Source organism: Ailuropoda melanoleuca, chromosome 14 (assembly GCF_002007445.2).
Source record: "Ailuropoda melanoleuca isolate Jingjing chromosome 14, ASM200744v2, whole genome shotgun sequence".
Taxonomy (NCBI): Eukaryota; Metazoa; Chordata; class Mammalia; order Carnivora; family Ursidae; genus Ailuropoda; species Ailuropoda melanoleuca.
Window position 1 is genome coordinate 14,532,691 of NC_048231.1, and position 21,719 is coordinate 14,554,409.

The window sequence follows — 21,719 nt, forward strand, 5'->3', positions numbered from 1 at the left end:
CTCCCTTCCCCTAGCAACTGCTGGTCAACCTTCTGTCTTTGTGGAATTGCCTGTTCTGGGGTGGGTGGGGCATACACAATAGAGTTGCGTTGTGGGGAAGGTAGTATACTAATAATAATTCCTTGAGTTTGAGCACTTAATGGTTTATAAAATGCATTCACAAAGTCACCTAGTATCAATAAATATCACAAAATCAATAAGTATATCCCAAGTGCCTTGCTGTAGGAATTATCAGAGTCTCAGCTCTATGAAGCAGGTGAAGCCCAGAAGGTGACTTGCCTAGACCCAATCCAAGACTTTGCTGGGGTGTTTTCTCCACTAGTACCATTAGTTTCTACACAAGAGGGCCCACTGGAACAGTGACACGGCAAAGAAAAGTCATGGGACATGGAAAAATAGTCTCTTGGAGGATGGGCACTTTTTGTTTTATAAGTTCATTTCTTGGCCATCTCCCTTCCCTCTATCTGTCTGTCCTACAGAATTAAAAATGATATGCTTATAAAACATAAATTTAGAACAGAGGATAACCCTAGTACCTGAGGCAGGTATGGGCCTGAGAATGGAATGGGAAGGTAGAACCAGCCCAAAGGGACAAGGCAGAGTGCTGGATCAAGGGTTTGATGTATTTCCCCTGGAAGCATGGGAAGAAGATGGGATCTGCCTCATTGGTAATTACTGGCCATAAATCTCTTGATCACACCTAAGTCTGATCTGATTTCAACTGAATGGATGTTCCACAAGTGCTCTCCTTAGTTAAAGTTAGTGTTTTATAAATTTATGAGTTGATTTTTAGTTAGTAGGAAGGGACTCCCCTACATACCGGTGATGCCCAGCCTATAAAACAGGGTCCTTAAAGAAATAGCTCCATTTCTGGAGTACCTGGGTGGCTCAGTGGGTTAAGTGTCTGACTCTTGATTTCCACTCAGGTCATGATCTCAGGGTCTTGAGATCGAGCCCCGCTTGGGGCTCTGCATTCAGCAGGGAGTCTGCTTTGAGATCTTCTCCCTCTCCCTCTGCCCCGTCCCCCTGCTTGTGCACACACTCACATGCGCGTGCACGCACTCTCTCTAAAATAAATAAATCCTAAAAAAAAAAAACAAAAAACAGCACACTTTCCACCCCTATTACCCACTTCTTGCTTACGTGCTTCAGGAACTGGCTGGGAAGTCCACCTTTCTGGGGTCTCAGGGAAGACTTTAGACAGCTGCTTCTTGTAGCAATTGAGATTTTCCAGGAAAATGTGGTCTCTCTCCGCACCAATCTGGTGGATGATCCGGACTCGATCTGTGAACAGATAAAGACATAAGGAGTCCCTAGTACCACCCTCCTTCCTCTCTTGCTGGGTTTTCAGTCACCAGGATCAGACCCAGTTTCCTTTTGCCTTACTCTTCAGCCCCAAACACTCATGATTACCATGATGTAGGGGCATCCTTTGAAGGTGACTATTGCTTGGAAATAGGAGCTGGTGGTCTCAGAGAGGCTTGGAAGCCAAGGCAGAACCTGTCTTAACTTGAAGGCATTGTCTCCTATGAAAAGCTACGTCCCAATAAAGGGGTTATCTAATCCGTTTCTTATTAGTCATAAATAACTGCATCTGAATAACTCTTTTAAACATTTAAGAACACTTTCAGTTGACAGTTTAGGAACAAGATGGGGGCAAGGAAAAACAAACAGCTTGGAACATGCAAACCTAGATCGTGTATCTTGGAAGCCCAGGCATCGAAAGGATAGCAAGATGGAAGGGGAAGTTAATGGACATTTATTGAGCATTGAGCAAGAACCATTATAGATGCTTTCCTGTCTATTCTTTCCTTGAAGTGCTTTTTTTTTTTTTTTAAGATTTTATTTATTTGAGAGAGAGAAAGCGAGATAGTGAGAGAGAGCATAAGCAAGGGGGAGGGGGAGAAGCAGACTCCCGGCTGGGCAGGGAGCTTGACATGGGGCTCGATCCCAGGACTCTGAGCCGAAGGCAGATGCTTAACTGACTGAGCCACCAAGGCACCCCTTAAGTGCATTTTTGTTAATATCATTTTAGAAAAAAGGTTCAGAGGGATTATATAATTTGCTAAAGTTAGTAGGGAGGGGCTTACACCGGATCCTCTCCAGACTCCAAAGCCTGTGATTTTTTTCTAACATAGCACCTTAATTATCTCAAAGGGAGAGAAAGGAGAAGAGCAGAGAAGAGGTAGTTGTTCTCCAAGCCAAATCTTGTTTGCTTTACAGCCCCACACTCCACAACCTCCTTAGTAAGATAAAAGGATAGAGCAAGGGGAAGGGAGAACAGATTCCTCCCCACCAGATACCTGCCTGCCCCCTGCCAAAAGAACCTTCCTGAGCTAGTCACAGGGGGATGTTGCCCGGAACCCCTTGGTCATCTAGGGCCACTTATCCACACCCGTGACTATTCATTCCCCGGCTGCCTTCCACCTCCCTGCTCCATGTCCACCTCAGCCCCCAGCACAGCACCCCAGTTCTATTACCAAAGTATATCTCCTGTTCGAAGGTGTTGTCTGTGGAGTAAGCAAACTTTCCAGCTTGAGGATTCACCTGCCGGAAGTGGCTTTGCTTTGGGGGCTGGCAGATGTTCTTCTTTCCTTTGATATCCTCAGCAGTCTCATTGTTGCCAGGCATTGTTTCAGCTGTCTGCACTTGTGGCAGGTAACTGGGCAATCTTAGCAGGAGGGAGAGGGGGGAAAAGTGAAAGATAGGAAAGTAGGACATGGACCTCTGGCCTTCCATCAGACCCATATGAGCATCTGGAAACCACCTATGTTTAACTATTGGCCTTGCTCCCAAAGTGCCAAATGGACATTCAGACCCGTCAGAAGGGCCTCTCTGCAGCCACCTTCTTCCAGTGGAGCCACTCCTGCAGCCACTGGGCAGCATGGTAGAGTGGCCAGGCTCCCAACAGTACAGTACCTTTTTTTTTTTTTAATAGCTTAGGAAATTATTTTTTTTTAAGATTTTATTTATGTATTTGACAGAGAGAGAGAGACAGCCAGCGAGAGAGGGAACACAAGCAGGGGGAGTGGGAGAGGAAGAAGTAGGCTCCCAGCAGAGCAGGGAGCCTGATGCGGGGCTTGAACCCAGGACTCTGGGATCACACCCTGAGCCAAAGGCAAACGTTTAAAGACTGAGCCACCCAGGTGCCCCCCCCCCAGCAGTACCTTTTTTTAACATGATTCCCTTAGAGGATGCATGGACTTGGGGGGAAGGGAACCAATTCCTACATCACTTCACTTTATCACGTGTGTGGTTATTTAATGTCTGTCAACCCCATTGAATAGATCATAAGGTCCTTAAAGGGTCCATGTCTCTCGTTTACATAGTATTCCCAGCACTTTGCAGAGCACCTGGCAAGGAGGAAGAAGGCAGTTTATGTTTGTCCAATAAATGGATCCACTTAACTTTTAAAAAGTTTACTTTTGGGAATCAGATATTATAATAGCTCTGGTCTTCCCTCTAGCTATAAATGAGAAGGAAGCACTCTAAGAAATATGCGGTAATCAGCTCTCACGTTGTTTAGTTCTCTGTCTGGCTGCCAGTCAGTTTCTGAGTCACTGACATGTTGCCTCCTTATTCAAAGTGAGACTGAACCGAACCTCAGAGCCTTGAGGTCTCTGCCTTCTCACTCTCAATATGGATACATTTCTGAGAGCACCGAGGTAGCAAAATAGCTCAGTCTGCTAGGAAAGGCCAAGAACTGATCCCTTTAAAGGCAATGGTTCTCAACCAGGAGTGATTTTGGTCCCTTAAAGGGAATGTGTCAATGTCTGAAGACATCTTTGGTTGTCACAACTGGAGAGTGCTGCTGGCATCCAGTGGGGTGCTGCTACACATCCTACAAGGTACAAGACAGCCCCCCCCCCAAAGAATTATTCAACTCAGGATGTCAGAAGTACCTGGTAGAGCACCTTACTTTAAGGAGATCGTAGGGAACAAGTTGGCAGTGGAGAACATTAGAGGTGGGTGGGACAGTGTGTTCTGAAATAAGGAATGTGAACCAACCCAGGAGTCCTGAAAGGGGACCCAAGGATTCTCAGAGTGTGCCTGAGGCCCCAGCCAGTGTACCTATAATAAACAGGAAGCAGCAGCTCTGGCTTCTGTCTCTCCTGGGGTGGCAGGATAACATTTTCATCCTCAAATTCTGCTGTTTCTTCTTCCTCCAGCCGTTTCAGTAGCTCCAGGTCACTGGTGGAAGTAAGCTCATCCCGGATGTGGCTCCAGTCGTACTGCTGGCGCAAGAAGCCCTGCCACTTGCTGGGGGGGACCCCAGGCCTCAGGGGCCGTTTGCTCTGGATCCATCGGGCAGTGCGCTTGTTCAGCTTTTCCAGCACAATGGCTTCCCAGGCTCTGGCCTCCTTCTCAGGAGGTGGTAGCCAGGATTCCCTCTCCTCCAGGTTCACATCTGGAGAAAGTGACAGACCCAGAATGTCTGGATCCCTGCGGGAATGAGGGATGAGAGGGCAAGATTTTTCCTGGACCACACTTGCTGGCTTTGATTCCTTCAGCTGCTTCTTAAGATTGGTAGACCTTTCTGTCTTCACAGCCTGGGAGGTGACCCTTGCCGTGGGACCTGAAGAACGCAAGAACTTGAAGCCAGTGGGTTTCTCACATCGGGCCCTGCTGATCTGGGGAGGCTGGATGATATGGTCTGCATTGTAGAGATGGTCGAAGTTGTACTGGCTGTAAGGGATGCTGGGAAGCCCTCGCTGCCATACCACCTCCTGAGAGAAGGTAAGGTTTGTAGCGGCCTTTTGCAAATATTGGTTCTTGAGGTGTGCACAGCGATGTGGGCTAAAGTGGAAGACTGGAGGTACACTGGACAAGGAGGCACACTCCTCATTTCCTGGTTTTGAGTGGGGAAAATTCATGCCCCATCCCAGCCGTGGGGGGAGTGACTGATGGAAATGGTGGGAAAGAAGAGTCTTTCCCTGTTGGGTTCTGGTCATTGTTTCCCAGCAAAAGCTTCCTTCCACACTGCCTGGTCCAGGTACAGGGCTTGGAGGCATGACCAGGTACCTGTTGAGGGAATGGAAAAAACTGGTGAGAGCTCTAAGTCAGTAGAAATCGGTAGCCTGTAGCAGTACAGAAAGGAAAGAAATGGGAAGACAGATGGGGGAGTGGGAGGCGGGGGAGTGGGAGGCAGGGGCATGGGGAGAAGTGACACGAGTTAGAAGAACAAAAGAAAGAAATGGTGCAGCATTCTAAATACTCCTTGTATCAGCCCCTTGCTTCCAATTCTCCCGTTTGTCCCCAAAGCTCAGCCCCTCCTCTTCTTATGAGGGATTACATTACTGCTTTTCAGCCGTATCCTTGCTTCTAATTTTTCCTCAAATGTTGCTTTCTGCGTGTTTGAAGGGTTTATAGTGTAAAGTTCAGACAACTCAGCCTGGCATTCAGGGTTCTGCGTGAGTGTGATCCCAGTTTATGACATTCTCTGCTCATAACCTCTCAAGTCTCTGAACTCATCTCTGCGTATTCCTCCCTCTACACAGTGGAGCTTCCTTCTGTGCCCTCTACTTGCAGTAGCCTTTGCTCCATACTTGACAAATTCTATCCATTCTTCCAGGCCTAGGTCAGTTCCTACCTGCTCCAGAACTTTCTTGACCTATCCAGGCCTCCATGTCCCACACAAATGTATAAATCACTCCTCATCTGTACCAGTTTTTTTTTTTTAATTCCAGTATAGGTAACATACAGTGTTAAATTAGTTTCAGGTGTGCAATCATGACTGCGTACCATACTTCCAACTCTCAGTCCTATGACACCTCACGTTAGTTATTTGGCTCTCTAACTATTTTGCCTAAGGACCATGTCTTCTGTCTCTGCTGTCTTTCAAAATCACCCAGTACCTTTCCATATTGCTACACAGTCTTCATTGTTAAAGTGTTTAACAGCTACAGAATATTTTACCAAGTAGATAAATCACCTTTTCCTTAATTATTGGGCAAGCTGTTTCCAGGTTTTAGCTAGCATGGAAAATACTGTAGAGAACAAATGCCTGGATTAGAGAGAGAGTGTGTGCGTGCAAGCAGGGGGAGGGGTGGAGGGAGACAGAAAGAGAGAGAGAATCTCCAGCAGACTCCTCTCCAAGTGTGGAGCCTGACATAGGGCTCCATCCCAAGACCCTGAGATCATGACCTGAGCTGAAACCAAGAGTCAGATGCTTAACCGACTGAGCCACCCAATGCCCCGACATTTAGTGCTTTTTAAAATAATTTTCCTTCTGAAGTTCTTCCTTGGTCTAATAATGATAATTGACAATTATGAAGTATAGACATACCTCAGAAATATTGTGGGTTTGGTTCCAGACCACTGTAATAAAATGAATATATTAAAAAAGTGAGTCAAATGAATTTTTTGGTTTCCCAGTACATGTAAAAATTTTTACACTGTATTGTAGTTGACAGAATGTGTGATAGCAGTATATCTAAAAACCAACATATATACCTTAATTTAAAAATATTGCTAAAAAATGTTAACCATCATCTGAGCTTTCAGTGAGCTGTGATCAGAGATCACAATGACAAATACGGTGATAATGAGAAAGTCTGAAAGATAGCGAGAATTACCAAAACGTGACACAGAGACACAAAGTGAGCAAATGCTGTTGGGAAAATGGCACCGACAGACTGGCTTGACACAGGGTTGCCACAAACCTTCAATCTCTCAAAAATGGAGTATCTGTGAAGTGCAGTAAAGCGAAGCACAATAAAATGTGGTATGCCTGCACTTTGTCAAGGGCTTTACACGGGAAGAAACTATGGTTTTTAATGTGTATGGAAAGAAGCGGAGGCTCCGAATGGGTAAATGAATTGCTTCAGGTCACACAGGCCGTAGGTAGAAGAGCCAGGTTTTAAACTTTGCTGCCAGATTGCAACTCCAGAGCATTTAACGTCTGTGCCACACTGGCTTCCCAGTACCTTCTCTCTTTAGGACTCGATTTGGTCCACTTTCTTCTGTCTATTAAATCTGACCTGTGGGTATATTTATTTTTGTTATGAGCCTGCTTTTATCTAGATGTCACTAGGCCAGAACTGATAACCTCACTCAAATTAAATCATACATGATTAGTATGATATCAGGAATTTTTGCACAGAAGACTAATTTAGTTGTTCCATCTATTCATGACTATGAAAGCACCATGGCCATAAGGGCATGGAGTATTTTAAAAGTTAGAATAAAAAAAGTTATGGGGCGCCTGGGTGGCACAGCGGTTAAGCGTCTGCCTTCGGCTCAGGGCGTGATCCCGGCGTTATGGGATCGAGCCCCACATCAGGCTCTTCTGCTGTGAGCCTGCTTCTTCCTCTCCCACTCCCCCTGCTTGTGTTCCCTCTCTCGTTGGCTGTCTCTATCTCTGTCGAATAAATAAAAAAATCTAAAAAAAAAAACCAAAACGTTATGGCAGGGGGAGAAGGTGGTCACAAGTGGTAATTTTCTGAAATAGTGCCTACTCTCACTGGTTGAAGATGAATTATTAGATATAAATAATATTCATGTACTCATGCCTCGTGTATTACCTAGTAGAACAATTTTATCATCTTTTTAAAAGATTTTATTTATTTATTTGGCAAATAGAAAGCACAAGCAGGGGTAGTGGCAGGTAGAGGGAGAGGGAGAAGCAGGCTCCCTGCTGAGCAAGGAGCCTGATCCAGGGCTTGATGCCAGGACTCTGGGATCATGACCTGAGCTGAAGGCAGACGCTTAACCAACTGAACCACCCAGGCGCCCCACATTTTATCATTCTTAACATATTAGTGCGTCAATTCTTGCTTCTAAGGCAGGGGGCATTTTGATCCTAAACACTTGAAAAACGATGAGGACTGGTTTCACCCCAAGGCGACTATACAGAATGATTTTGGGTGTCCCCAGATATATACACCCTTTAGCAGGTGGCATACAGAATTTTTGGTTACAATCCCAGCATCCCAGAAAGAATACCATATTAGCATTACCAGTTATTATAAATTGTCAAGGTATAGTTATTCTCATCTAGTATGATGGCTTGTTGAAAAGAGGGGAACTCCTCATGTGTTTTGAAAAGGAATGAGGACAGGACAAAATGTCGAAGGGTTTGGTCAAAAGAGGCTTATCCTTGGGGCGCCTGGGTGGCTCAGTTGTTAGGCGTCTGCCTTCGGCTCGGGTCATGATCCCGGGGTCCTGGGATCGAGCCCCGCATTGGGCTCTCTGCTCAGCGGGAAGCCTGCTTCTTCCTCTCCCACTCCCCCTGCTTGTGTTCCCTCTCTCGCTGTGTCTCTCTCTGTCAAATAAATAAAATCTTAAAAAAAAAAAAAAAGAAAAAAAGAGGCCTGTCCTAGATGGACTTAGGGTCAGAAAACAAGTGTAAGGCCAGGTTCTGCACTTCCCAGCCCACCTGGTTTGCCTCGGTGTGCCAGTCTGAAAATAGAGTTTGATATCTGTTCTAATTTATTGTTGATATGAAGCTCAAAATTAGGGAACATGTATGAAAGTTTTTTTGCAAGCTTCATAGTATTACATAACTGTGAAGAATTATCACTGATTTAGAGCATGGACTACGCCCCTAAAGGTAAGTCTCTGGAGTCCCACAGTTAGATGGTACACTGGGCACTTAGAGAACAGGTTAGGAATACTAGGGCCCTTGTCAATTAAAGAGAAGGTGGATAGAGAGGGAAGAAAAAAAACTATGTATGGAGTTTGGAGGCTCCATATTATCCAAACTTTAATGTTACCTAGACCAACATTGAGGCAAGGTCCTCTCCCAACAAATGGCCCCTTAAGAACCAAAAGCAGGGGGTGCCTGGATGGCTCCGTCGGTTAAGCTGTCGAACTCTTGATCTCAGCTCAGGTCTTGATCTCAGGGTTGTGAGTTCAAGCCCTGTGTTGGGCTCTGTGCTGGGCATAGAGCCAACTTAAAAATAAATAATTTTTTTTAAAAAGTGCCAAAGCAGAGTGGTACGTCCCAGGTACCTTTATATACAGACAACATAAGAAACTGAGGGGCGCCTGGGTGGCTCAGTCAGTTGGGTGCCTGCCTTGGGCTCAGGTCATGATCCTGGGGTCCCCCATGGCTGGCTCCCTGCTCAACGGGGAGTCTGCTTCTCCCTCTCACTGTGCTCTTCTGCTCTCCCCCCACCCCCGCCGCTCATTCTCTCTCAAATAAATAAATAAAATCTTAAAAAACAAACATACAAAAAGAAAATGAATACACAGCAACCTGTAGTCAGTCAAACCTGGCATAACTGCAGGCCAGGTAATCTGGTAAACAGCAATCACCAGCATTATCTCTGCACCTCTAGGAACCTGGCTAGACAAGCAGGAGTCAGGTTGGAAGGGTTAGGCCATATGCCTCCAAATAAAACCTAATAGAGGAATCCAGATTCCAATGAGTGACATCTCAAAGGTTCCAAATTTAGTACCACCTTTTGGTTCACCTTCCCAGTCCCCGGCCCTCATCCCCTGGTCTGGAACCTTTATTCTGCAGAAATAATTGAAGTGGCCTGAATAATTCATGCTAAAAAGAGCAATGCCTTGCTTTTTCCTTGTTATTAAAGCAGCAGAAACCACCACAGGAGGCTAAAAAACAATAAACCTTATTAGCACAGTATTTCTGAGAGCTTTTAAAAAGTAATAGACTCTCACCTCCACCCACAGAGTCTGAAGTTTTAATGTAGGGCCCAAGAGGGGACAGTCAGCTTCCAGGAGAGTATTAATGGTTAAGGACCTTCTGTATCAAGATCATTTGAGGAGCTTGTTAAAATGCAGAATCGTGGGGCGCCTGGGTGGCAGAGCGGTTAAGCGTCTGCCTTCAGCTCAGGGCGTGATCCCGGCGTTCTGGGATCGAGCCCCACATCAGTCCTCTGCTATGAGCCTGCTTCTTCCTCTCCCACTCCCCCTGCTTGTGTTCCCTCTCTCGCTGGCTGTCTCTGTCTCTGTCAAATAAATAAAAAAATAAAATCTTTAAAAAATAAATAAATAAAATAAAATGCAGAATCCTGTGTCCTCCATCCCAGAGTATTGATTCAGTAGACCGCAAGTGAAGCCTAGAAATCTGCATTTCAACCAGCTCTCACAGGTGTTTATACACATTAAATTCAGAGAAGTCACAGCCCCAACAGGTATCTATGGGGGAAATGAAGGAAGCTTGGTGGTGGGGAGAGCAGGATCAGGGAACACAGCCTCTTAACCTGGCTTGTTTCAGACCTCTGCCCCTGCTGCCTCTTTCTCATCAGAAAGTTCCCTCATTCTTCCCCCTCTACTTTCTAATTCCTGCCCTTGCCATGCACTCACACAGATCTACTACTGTCCCCTGAGATTACTACGGAAACTCTGCCATAAACATGATTCTGTTCTCTTTTATCTTACAGATTTCAAAACTGAGGCCCAGAGACAAGAGACACTATGAAGATCACAGTACTGGTTAATCCCTGAAGCAATCCAGACCCTTTTGACACCTAATCCAAATCCAAAATCTTTTCAACTACTTCAGACTTCCTCTCATCATTCAGCTGATGCTAAAAGCTCTTTTCAGACACTGGTAAAGTAGCAGCATCTTGAAATTACCTTCAGGATGGCCTCCTGCAACCCAGTCTTCACGGGGAAGCAAGGTTCTGCATCCTAAACCTCCCTTCGTTTCTTAGGTTCCAAAGCTGTTTATATTGGTTACCAGGCAACCTCCTCTTTAGAATTCCATGGGTCTACTGACAGAATTTGCAGGTTCAATCATTGGTATCCTCAGCTATTTATTTAATTTCCTTTTGAAAACAACTTTGGGAAACTGCATTGTATTTACTGATTGACGGCACAATGGACTTCTTGGTCATCCTTTGAAAATAAACTTCTAAGTCTGTGCAGCTCCGTATTTTTCCCCCACAAGCGTTCATAAGTCCTGCTGAGAAAGAGGCAAAGAAGGGAACACATGAACACCCAGCTCTGGCATGCTTCAGATTACTAGGCTAATAGAACAAATAGTAACAGTAGAATGGGTCTGTCTTTGGGGTCTTTTCCAATCCCCTTTCAGCTCCACCTCCAATTAATCTCCTTTGATCACACAGTTCAATTCCATCTCTCCTGCTCCCCAAATCCTTGCTAGATGATCAGCTGGCGACACTGTTTTTACAAAGGGACTCTTCAAATTTCATATTTCTACTAGTAAAATCCCAGGCCTCCAGAATACTGGTCTTCAGGAGTTCGCTTACAAAAACAATTTGTCCTGACAGCAGGAAGGATTTCTGGGCATGAGATTCTGTCTGTCTTGTTGGCCTGGGGCTGTTCAGGTGGTCACCGTACCTTGCTGACCAACTTAAGAACTCACTTTAGGGGCGCCTGGGTGGCACAGCAGTTAAGCGTCTGCCTTCGGCTCAGGGCGTGATCCCGGCGTTATGGGATCGAGCCCCACATCAGGCTCCTCCGCTATGAGCCTGCTTCTTCCTCTCCCACTCCCCCTGCTTGTGTTCCCTCTCTCGCTAGCTGTCTCTATCTCTGTCAAATAAATGAATGAATGAATGAATGAATGAATAAATAAATAAATAGAACTCACTTTAGTGCCTGGGCTCAAGCTGTGCTCAGACCCTGGGACCCTTAAATAAAACCTTTAACAAACAAACAAAAAAAAGACCCTGGGACCCTTACAAATGGTGAAAAGGCATAGTATGAGATGAAAAGACTGAAAGACCTAAAAATTCAACAGAATTACATGTGATCTAGCAACTCTACTACTTATGAGTATGTACCCAAACGAATTGAAAACAGGGGTTCTTAAACAGGCATTTGTACACCCATGCTCATAGCAGTACATTCACAGTGGTCAATGTGGAAATAACCCAAAACCCATCAATAGACAAATGGATAAAATGTATTGCATACATAAACTACTGAGCCTTAAAAAGGAGGGAAATTCTGATACATGCTACATATATGGATGGACGTGAAAGACATGCTAACTGAAATAAGACACAAAAGGACAAATGCTGTATGATCCTACTTATATGAGATACCTCGAATAGTCAAATTCCTAGAGACAGAAAGTAGAATAGTGGTTTCCAGGGGCTGCAGGGGTTTTCAGCTTGGGCGATGAGAGTTCTGGAGATGGATAGTTGCACAATACTGTGCGTGTACTTAACTATACACCTAAAAATGGTTAAAATGATAAATTTTATGTTTGTATAATACCATTTTTATTTTTTATTTTTTTTTTAAGATTTTATTTATTTATTTGACAGAGATAGAGACAGCTAGCGAGAGAGGGAACACAAGCAGGGGGCGTGGGAGAGGAAGAAGCAGGCTCATAGTAGAGGAGCCTGATGTGGGGCTCAATCCCAGAACGCCGGGATCATGCCCTGAGCTGAAGGCAGACGCTTAACCGCTGTGCCACCCAGGCGCCCCTGTATAATACCATTTTTAAAAAACATTTAATTATGAAAGCCATGTTATTTCTTTTTCTTTTCTCTCTCTCTGTTTTTTTGGTTTTTTTGTTTTTCTAAGTAGGCTCCATGCCCAGTGTGGAGTCCAAGGCGACCCTAAGATCAAGACCTGAGCTGAGAGCAAGAGTCAGATTCTCAACCAACAGAGCCACCCAGGCATCCCAACATGTTATTTCGGATAGAAATTCTGGATAAAGAAGAAAATTAAAACTACCCAAAATACCCCAAAGCCTAAGAAACAATAGTTTGAATAACTGTTGACTAGTCTTTTTTTTTTAATGTATTGATATGCATTTTTTAAGGTTATAGGGATCTCTACCTGCTTTCAATGTCATGCAAGTTTCCCCATCATATTCTGCTATAACATCTTTAATGGCTACATCTCTTCTGTTTACATGACTGCATCACAATTGATTAAACCATTATATTGCTAGTTTGTTTCTAACTTTTCCTCTATTAAAACAACAATATGATAAGCATCCTTATAGCCAATATATACATACATTCATGAATACTTAGGAGAAATTCCTAGAAATGGAATTGTGAGTCAAAGGGAATACACCTTTTAAACATTTCAACCAGATTGCTCTGAAAAGGTCATACTAGTTTATGCATTCATCAACAGTATATCAGTATCTGTTTTACAAATCTTTAACATAGGACATATCATGTAAGAACAATTAAAGCATTATCGTTCAGAGCACAGACTGGAATCTGATTGCAAAGATATAAATCCCAGTATTTCAGGACACCTGGGTGGCTCAGTTGGTTAAGCATCTGCCTTCGGCTCAAGTCATGATCCTGGGGTCCTTGGATCCGGGGATCAAGTTCTGCATTGGGCTCCTTGCTCAGCAGGGAGCCTGCTTCTCCCTATGCCTGCTGCTCCCCCTACTTGTGTGTTCTCTCTCTCTCTCTGACAAATAAATAAATAAAATATTTAAAAATAAATAAATCCCACTACTTCTTTTTTTTTTTTTTAAAGATTTTTTTATTTTTTATTTATTCGACAGAGATAGAGACAGCCAGCGAGAGAGGGAACACAAGCAGGGGGAGTGGGAGAGGAAGAAGCAGGCTCATAGCAGAAGAGCCTGATGTGGGGCTCGATCCCATAACGCCGGGATCACGCCCTGAGCCGAAGGCAGACGCTTAACCGCTGTGCCACCCAGGCGCCCCAATCCCACTACTTCTAGTTGTTTGATTTTCAGCAAATCAGTTCACCTCTCCCTCCAGGCCTTAATTTTCTCATAAGGTTCTTGAAAGGATTAGGAACTATTATTATTTACTTTCTTTAGTTTCTGTGCACAAAATACACTGCAATACCCCACAGAACCAGCGCAAAACTAATTAGAGCTACAGGGAATTGCGTGATTAATAATGAGCAGGACATGAGAACATTTGAAACTAGGTAAAAAGGCTTGGTTGGGAAGGTCCTTGAGGGTGGTCATGGGGAGCAGTAGCAAACAGGTGTTGTGGGCTTGAATCGAGCTTACACAGCTTGCAGGTTTCTCTAATAAATATGAAAAAATCATGAGTCTAAAATCAAATACAAACTCTTGGAAAGGGCCTGAAGTTAATTAAGTTTGATGAAAAATTCACCACTAGGTGGAACCCATCCCCACTAATGAAGAAGTTGGGGGGGGGAAGTAAGATGTCCCAGACGAGAGGGACATAACATTTGCCTAGTACAGCAACTCGACAATGCAGTATAATAACTATGATCTCATTTGGCTATTTTTACACCTACAAGGAACGAAGCTGTGGTCACACAGCTAGTAAAACTCCAGACCCCTTAAATGTGGGGATGGTGTGGAAGATAAGCCTATACACAGGTAATTCACAAGCAAAACACCATGATGCACACTTTTCCAAAACGTCTTATGATAATTAATGAAAGTAAACTACTCAACAAATTGATAAAACTCAATTCCAGTCCTGCAGTCCTCTTAGCCGTTAAGAATTTGGCGAGTGCAGGGGCGCCTGGGTGGCTCCGTCAGTTAAGCTTCTGCCTTTGGCTCAGGTCCCAGCCCCCCCTTGGGGCTCCCTGCTCCGCGGAGAGCCTGCTTCTCTCCCTCCCTCTGCCCTCCCCCCGCCCCACTCGTGCTCGTGCTGTATCTCAAGTAAATAAATAAATAAAAATCTTCAAAAAAAAAAGTGGAAAAATAACCCACTCGAAATTNCTCTCCCTCCCTCTGCCCTCCCCCCGCCCCACTCGTGCTCGTGCTGTATCTCAAGTAAATAAATAAATAAAAATCTTCAAAAAAAAAAGTGGAAAAATAACAACCCACTCGAAATTAATTTTTTAAAAAAATTTGGCGACTGGAGACTTTCCCAGGTGCCAAAATTCTTCAGAGCCAGCCCTTAGTTTGGCAAACACTGCATGGGCCAAGGAGCTTCTGAGAAGCAGAACCGGAGAAGTCTTCCCCCACACGAAGTGCAGGTTTTTCAGTATGTATAGCAAGTTCATGTGTGTTATTTTCGCTCTTGCTTTTAAAGGTAAGTCACTGACCTGGTGGGACAGGAGTCTGGCCCTCCCAGCTGAATCTGGCGGGCTACTCAAACCCCACGCGGCGCTTAACATGCAGATGAGGCAGTCCGCCACTAGAAGATCTTTGAACAGTTTCTAACTTTTCTTCACTGCCCTGTTCTGCTGACTGAGGACCGAAATCAAAAGGCAAAATGGCGGCCTCCTCTGGCGCTATCCTGCGAGCTTCCGGACTCGGCCAATGGGGCCACCTGCCAAGGTCTCCAAAGCTGTGGTCTGGTGGCTGGGTCTCTTGGGCCCCTGCCCGGAAGATAGCAACCTGGAGCCTGGAGCCCGCGGGCCGCTGCCGCTGGGACGAGCCCGTGCGCATCGCAGTGCGGGGCCTGGCGCCGGGACAGCCCGTCACGCTGCGCGCCTCCCTGCGCGACGAGAAGGGCGCGCTCTTCCGGGCCCACGCGCGGTACCAAGCCGACGCCGGCGGCCCTCCTGGACCTGGCGCGCGCGCCCGCGCTGGGCGGCAGCTTCGTGGGGGTCGAGCCCATGGGGCTCGTGTGGGCCCTGGAGCCCGAGAAGCCCCTGAAGCGGCTAGTGAAGCGGGACGTGCAGACGCCCTTCGCCGTGGAGCTGGAGGTGCTCGACGGCCACGAGCCCGACGCCGGGCGTCTCCTGGGCCGGGCGGTGCACGAGCGCGACTTCCTGCGGCCCGGGGTGCGGCGGGAGCCGGTGCGCGCGGGCCGAGTGCGCGGCACGCTCTTCCTGCCCCCAGGTGAGCGCGCTGCGTCCCAGGCTGACCTGCTTGCCTTTCTCTTGTCTCCTGCACTTCTGCCGACAGTAAGGAGGTAGCTCCCAACATCGTAGAGGTCTGTGGGGGCCTCAAAGTGGGCCCTGGTGGGGAGGTGGCTCTGCTTCTCCAAAACTGAGAGGTCGGTTGGAAGACATCATAAGGAAAGGGAAAAAACAGTTTTAAGTGAAAACAAAAACATTTATAAGGTAGTTCCAAGTCTTTCTTTTTTTTTTTTTTAAGCTTTTATTTATTTATCTGAGAGAGAGAGCACACAGGGAGACTGAGAGGGAGAAGCCGACTCGCGGCTGAGCAGAGCCCATTGTGGGACCCTGAGATCGTGACCTGAGCCGAAAGCAGACGCCTAACCGACTGAACCACCCAGGCAGCCCAATAGTTCCAAGTCTCTAATGATTATTTTTAAAAATGTTTTATTTTTAAGTAATCTCTACACCCAAGGTGGGGCACAAACTCACAACCCCCAGATCAAGAGTCCCATGCTCTACCGACAGAGCCAGCCCCTTTAATGATTTTTTAAATGGTATATTTAAAAATATACGGGGCACCTGGGTGGCCCAGTCCTTAAGCGTCTGCCTTTGGCTCAGGGCGTGGTCCCGGGGTCCTGGGATCGAGCCCCGCGTCGGGCTCCTCTGCGGGGAGCCTGCTTCTTCCTCTTCCACTCCTCTGCTTGTGTTCCCGCTATCGCTGGCTCTCTCTCTCTCTCTTGGTCAAAAAAATAAATAAAAATCTTTAAAAAACTATATATATATAGCAAATATATAGCAAAGTATAGCAACTTTACTTCTAACTCTCACAGTATATTAAGGTTTAGGAAAATTAGCATGAAGGGGGAGGCTGGGTGGTTCAGTGGGTAGGACATGGCTGCCTTCGGCTCAGGTGGTGATCCCAGGCTCCCTGCTCAGTCGGAAGTCTCTGCTACTCTCTCTCTCTCTCTTTCTCTCTTTCCCTCTCTCTCTCACCCTGCCCCATCCCCACTCATGTGCTCTCTCTTTCTCTCTCAAACAAATAAATAAAATCTTTTAAAACAACAACAAAACCCAAAAACAGTTTTATTCATTCAACAGTTGAAGAATGGGTTTACAGGCTGCGTTTCAAGTCTTTGGAGATGATGATTAAAGTCACTACGAACTTGCATACGTGTTTTTGTGTGAACACAAATTTTCATTTCTCTTGGGTGAATACCTAGGAATGAGATTGCTAAATCATATGGTAAGTACGTGTTTAACTTTGTAAGACATTGCCCAGCTGTTTTCCAAAGTGGCTGTATCATTTTGCATTTCCACCAGCAGTGTATGAGCGTTCCACTTGTTCTACCTGCTCTCAGGCATTTGGCATTGTCAGCTTTGGGGGGGGGGTAGTGGTAATGATTTTGCTCTTTTCATTGTCTGCTTGTAAATTATCTTTAATTACAAAAGTAAGGCATGTTTTTTGTAAAGAATCTGTGGGGCTTTGAGGCTCTGGGTATAGGGGAAATGTGCATTGAGCCTATGCCACTGTCTGGATCTTTGAAAACCAGAGATCTTCTAGCATTTCTGATTGTCAATAGAAAACTTTGACATCACCAAGTAGGCAACACAGGGCTTTTGATCCCACTGCAGAGAGTTTCGGGAATAGTTCAGTTTTGTGTTTTGTTTCTTCCAAAGAACCAGGGCCCTTTCCTGGGATTGTGGACATTTACGGAGTTGGAAGTGGCCTTCTGGAACATCGAGCTAGTCTGCTGGCTGGCAAGGGTTTTGCTGTGATGGCTTTGGCTTATCATAACTATGAAGACCTCCCCAACGGCCTGGAGATCCTCCACCTGGAGTACTTTGAAGAAGCTGTGAACTACCTGCTGGGTCACCCTCAGGTTGGAACTTCTCTAGGTTTTATGATCTATGTATCAGTGTCTTCATAACTGCTCTTAATTTTCGCAAAATGTGACATATTCACCACAGCCACTCCCAGTCCCCCCCCACACACTACCATTTAGAGTCCCTTCTCATAGACCGTTTCTATGCAGTTTTATGTTATCGTATTTCCTGCTAGCAAAGATGTTCGTAGTTGGTTTGGAATTTTAAATCCCCGTATTTTACAGTATATCATAATAAGCCCAAACATATTTGAGAACCCTGGCTTTGATAACAGGAAGTAGAGGGAAAGGGGACAGGAAACGCTATCTCCAGAAGGCCCTAGGTTAAATATGCATAATAACCCTCTCTTCCTTGTGGCCCCTCCAAGAGCACAGTGTTAAGTATTAAAGAAGAACTGGGCAGCCAAAGAACCTAGGTACTAGGAAGTGTTTTGAGAGTTACAGGCACAGGATATCAGAGGATCAGGTGATAAACCTTGCGTATTTTACAATTCAGAGCTCAGTGGATGGGAAGCTTTGGAACTCTTAAAAAGGTGATAGTGTGCAGTGGCACCAGCATGAGTTGTGGATAGATAAGAGTTAAATCTGTTTTGATTTCACCAATTGCCAGCTAGCCCCATGACCTTGCTGCCTCTCTTTCCTCCTCTAAAAGTTTGGGATGATAATAATATATCATTTAATTTCCTAATACTTTTCCTCTAGGAGGAATAAATGGTTGAAACCAGTCAGGGGTGCTCTTGTAGAAGCCATAAGGAGAAAAAGACTGCTGTTGAGAGGTGAATCGGAGGGCCATTTATAATAGATGTTGGTAACTGTGACAAGAGCAGTCCTTTTGGAATAGTGCAGACCCAAACTACCTTGAGGGGATGGGGTAGAGAAGGGAAGACAAAAAGAACAACTCAGACAATTGGTCCCCACAAATTTTGCTTTGAAAAAGAGTAGAAAACTAGGGCAGAGTGGATGTGAGGTCGAGGGTTTGTTATGAAAATAGAGCATTAAGTACCCCCATGGGAGTGGGCCAGTAGAGAGGAAAGTGATGAGGAAGGAGAGAGATGATGTAATTGCAGGAGCAAGTCCTGGAGAATGAGAGTGAGGGAGATTTCCAAGTGTAGGCAGCAGGGGCACCTTTGATAAGCACAGAGGTACTTGGGAAACCCAAGGGAAGGCAGAGAGCTTGAGCTCCTGTGGAACTAACTAGATCCTGCAGGGTCAAAAGAGGCAGAGTTCCTACTGGAGAGCTGTGCATTGAGCCTATGCCACTGGTGTGAAGAGCTGACACTGAAAGAAAACAGGGTTAAAGGTTAAGAGGCTTGAGGTTGTAGGAGAGGTGTGACATGGTCTTTTGGGTAAGTGGAAAGCAAACGTAAGTGAATGTGGCAGGATGGATGGGAAACATGGATGCTGAGAAGCCAGAGTTGTATATCCTCCACATGGTTGCTGAAGTCACCAAGAATGATGATGGAGAAATTGTAGGAAGGAAGATAGGAGGAATAACTGAATACCCCAAGATTGCAAAACTTGGCAGATGGTAGAGCCCAGATTCAGGCTCAGTTGCACCTATTTTCCAATTCTAGGCACTGCTCATCACATTGCACTGTTCATGGCCTCATTCTCCTTCCTCCTCTGTCCTTTTCTCAGGTAAAGGGTCCAGGAGTCGGGCTGCTTGGCAGTTCCAAAGGAGGCGAACTCTGCCTGTCCATGGCCTCGTTCCTGAAGGGCATCACCGCCGCTGTCATAATCAATGGCTCTGTGGCCAATGTCGGGGGAGCCTTACACTACAAAGATGAGACCTTGCCCCCTGTAGGCTTTGACCCAAATCGAGTAAGGCTGACCAAAGATGGGTTGGCAGACATTTTGGATGTCCTGAACAGCCCTTTGGAAGGAGCAGACCAGAAGAGTTTCATTCCTGTGGAAAGGGCTGAGAGTGCCTTCCTGTTCCTTGTAGGTCAGGATGACCACAACTGGAAGAGTGAATTCTATGCTAATGAGGCCTCTAAGCGCTTACAGGCCCATGGTAGGGAGAAGCCCCAGATCATCTGTTACCCTGGGGCAGGGCACTACATTGAGCCTCCTTACTTTCCATTTTGCCGGGCTTCCCTACACACCTTGGTGGGTGGTCCTGTCATCTGGGGAGGGGAGCCCAGGGCTCATGCCATGGCCCAGGTGGACACTTGGAAGCAGCTCCAGACTTTCTTCCACAAACACTTGGTGGGGAAAAGTTAGGGGGACTCTCCTGAAAATTTAACCCACTATTTGAAGGTTAGGAGGTGAAACTAATGTATGCTAAGCAGCAAAAGTTAAAGACAGTTCACCAGATGTATTATTAAAACACTTTTGGGTTTTTATTCCTTTCTCTTTAAATGACATCACCATTAAAAATAGTCTCCATATGGGACACCTGGGTGGCTCAGTCAGTTGAGCGTCTGCCTTCGGCTTACATCGTGATCCCAGGGTTCTGGGATTGAGTCCCACATGGGGCTCCTTGCTCAGCGGGGAGCCTGCTTCTCCCTCTGCCTGCTGCTCCCCCTGTTTGTACTCTCTCTCTCTCTTAAATAAAGAAATGGAAAAAAAAAAACCTTTAAAAAAAAACATAGTCTCCATACAAATTATGTCAGGAATGAAAAGAGAGCCATAAGTATAAGCAACTTTTATTAAAGGTTAAATATTGGAACATTACAGGTGAAGATGCCGTCTCCTTTCAGTGTTCTCACCATTGTCACTACTGTCAGGGAGCAAGAATTCCTGTCCTGTCATAGGTCTTTCTAGCTGGACTAAGAATCAGATTGACAAGAGACAGATTAACAGGAGAAAATCAATTCTGATCGCATATGCACAGGAAATCCACACAGACATGGAAATTCCAAAGACAGGCAAAATGAGGTATGTACATGATCCTGAACTAAGGAGAAAAGATTAGGGGTCTAGGACTTCGAAGGGAAGGAATGCAATTCACAGGGCAGTAAGAAGGGCAGATGTTTGATAATTAGATGTTTGCCCTACCATACAGATGGGTCACTCAGATACAGTTTATCTCTGTTAATAACCCTTATTCTGGGAAAGACCCTCAGTTTAGATTCTTCCATGTAATCAAGGGAAGGGCAGAAGTTTCTCTTGAGCCTGCAGGGTCTCCCTTGCCTTCAACTCAAAATATTCTAGCCACAGTGGCCCATCAATCCCTAGGCTACCATCATCCTAATAAATAAAATAATCTTTGTGATGGTTTTTATGTGTGTCCCTTCACAGATTCTGCTTTAACATGCATATATGTACCAATAAAAAAAAGGTGTTTTGTGGTGTAAATGTTATTTTAAAAATAATGACTTTACAAAACAAGTGGTGGAAAGAGGCAGCTTTTACTTCACACAAACCTGATGCCACAGCAACACATGGAACTGACAGTGGTTTTAGTCCAGGAAGGAGACCAGCTGGGGAAAGAAATATGCTTCCAGGGCACCAATTTTATGCCAGTCATTTAATCCTCACAACTCTGGGAGGCAAGTGAAAGAATATGTGCAAACACAGCTCTTGTTCGTAACCTTTTTTTTTTTTTTTTTTTTTTTAAGGATTTTATTTATTTGACAGCGCCCTAGTAGGGTGGAGGGGCAGAGGCAGAAGGAGAAGCAGACTCCCAGGCTAAGCAGGGAGCCCCATGCAGGACTCAATTCCAGGACCCCAGGATCATGACCTGAGGCCAAGGCAAACCCTTAAGACTGAGACACCCAGGCAGGCGCCCCGTTCACAACATTTTAAAGCAAATGTAATCTGCTAGAGTCAGTGATTGCTGTTAACAGTTGTTTCGCCAAAGAAAGATGACCGTGATACCAATCTAAAGCTCTTCTCCCTAATAATGAAAATTCAGATATTTGCATGTTGGGCATTATACACTAGCAAGGTTGTTTCTCATACTTAATTAGGAAGGCTTAGAGATTGATGGTTACATCCATGGGCCCTAAGATAAGTTTCCAGAGCAGAGATGTCTTCAAGAAAATATTTACAAATAACATTTGGAAACATATTTACAATTATAGAAAAAGAACAGGAAGATTATTAAGATGTAAACATGGCGACTGGATCTTTTTTTTTTTTAAGATTTCATTTATTCATTTGAGACAGAGAGCATGAGCAGGGGGAGGGGCAAAGGGAGAGGGAGAAGCAGAGTCCCAACTTGAGCTGGGAGCTGGA

General features: G+C 45.3%; 2 protein-coding genes across 4 annotated transcripts in view; one reads left to right on the forward strand and one right to left on the reverse strand.

Moving 5' to 3' along the window:
* The window catches only part of HEATR4 (HEAT repeat containing 4), a 57,154-nt gene extending 42,107 nt beyond the window's left edge, over positions 1 to 15,047 (reverse strand). For all 3 annotated transcript variants that reach the window (XM_034642989.1, XM_019794611.2, XM_034642990.1), the window contains exons 1-5: positions 14,911 to 15,047; positions 6,287 to 6,318; positions 4,072 to 5,022; positions 2,481 to 2,671; positions 1,144 to 1,284 (exon numbers count right to left, since the gene is read on the reverse strand). In XM_034642989.1, the coding sequence (XP_034498880.1) occupies positions 1,144 to 1,284; positions 2,481 to 2,671; positions 4,072 to 5,022; positions 6,287 to 6,318; positions 14,911 to 14,982 (1,387 nt within the window). In that variant the 5' untranslated portion in view covers positions 14,983 to 15,047. The remainder of the gene's footprint in view (positions 1 to 1,143; positions 1,285 to 2,480; positions 2,672 to 4,071; positions 5,023 to 6,286; positions 6,319 to 14,910) is intronic.
* LOC100478713 (acyl-coenzyme A thioesterase 1) lies at positions 15,048 to 21,719 on the forward strand. The gene is given in 4 exon segments (XM_011219025.3): positions 15,048 to 15,368; positions 15,370 to 15,652; positions 17,332 to 17,534; positions 19,176 to 21,719. Coding segments are annotated over 4 exon segments (1,359 nt in total). The 5' UTR covers positions 15,048 to 15,080; the 3' UTR covers positions 19,761 to 21,719.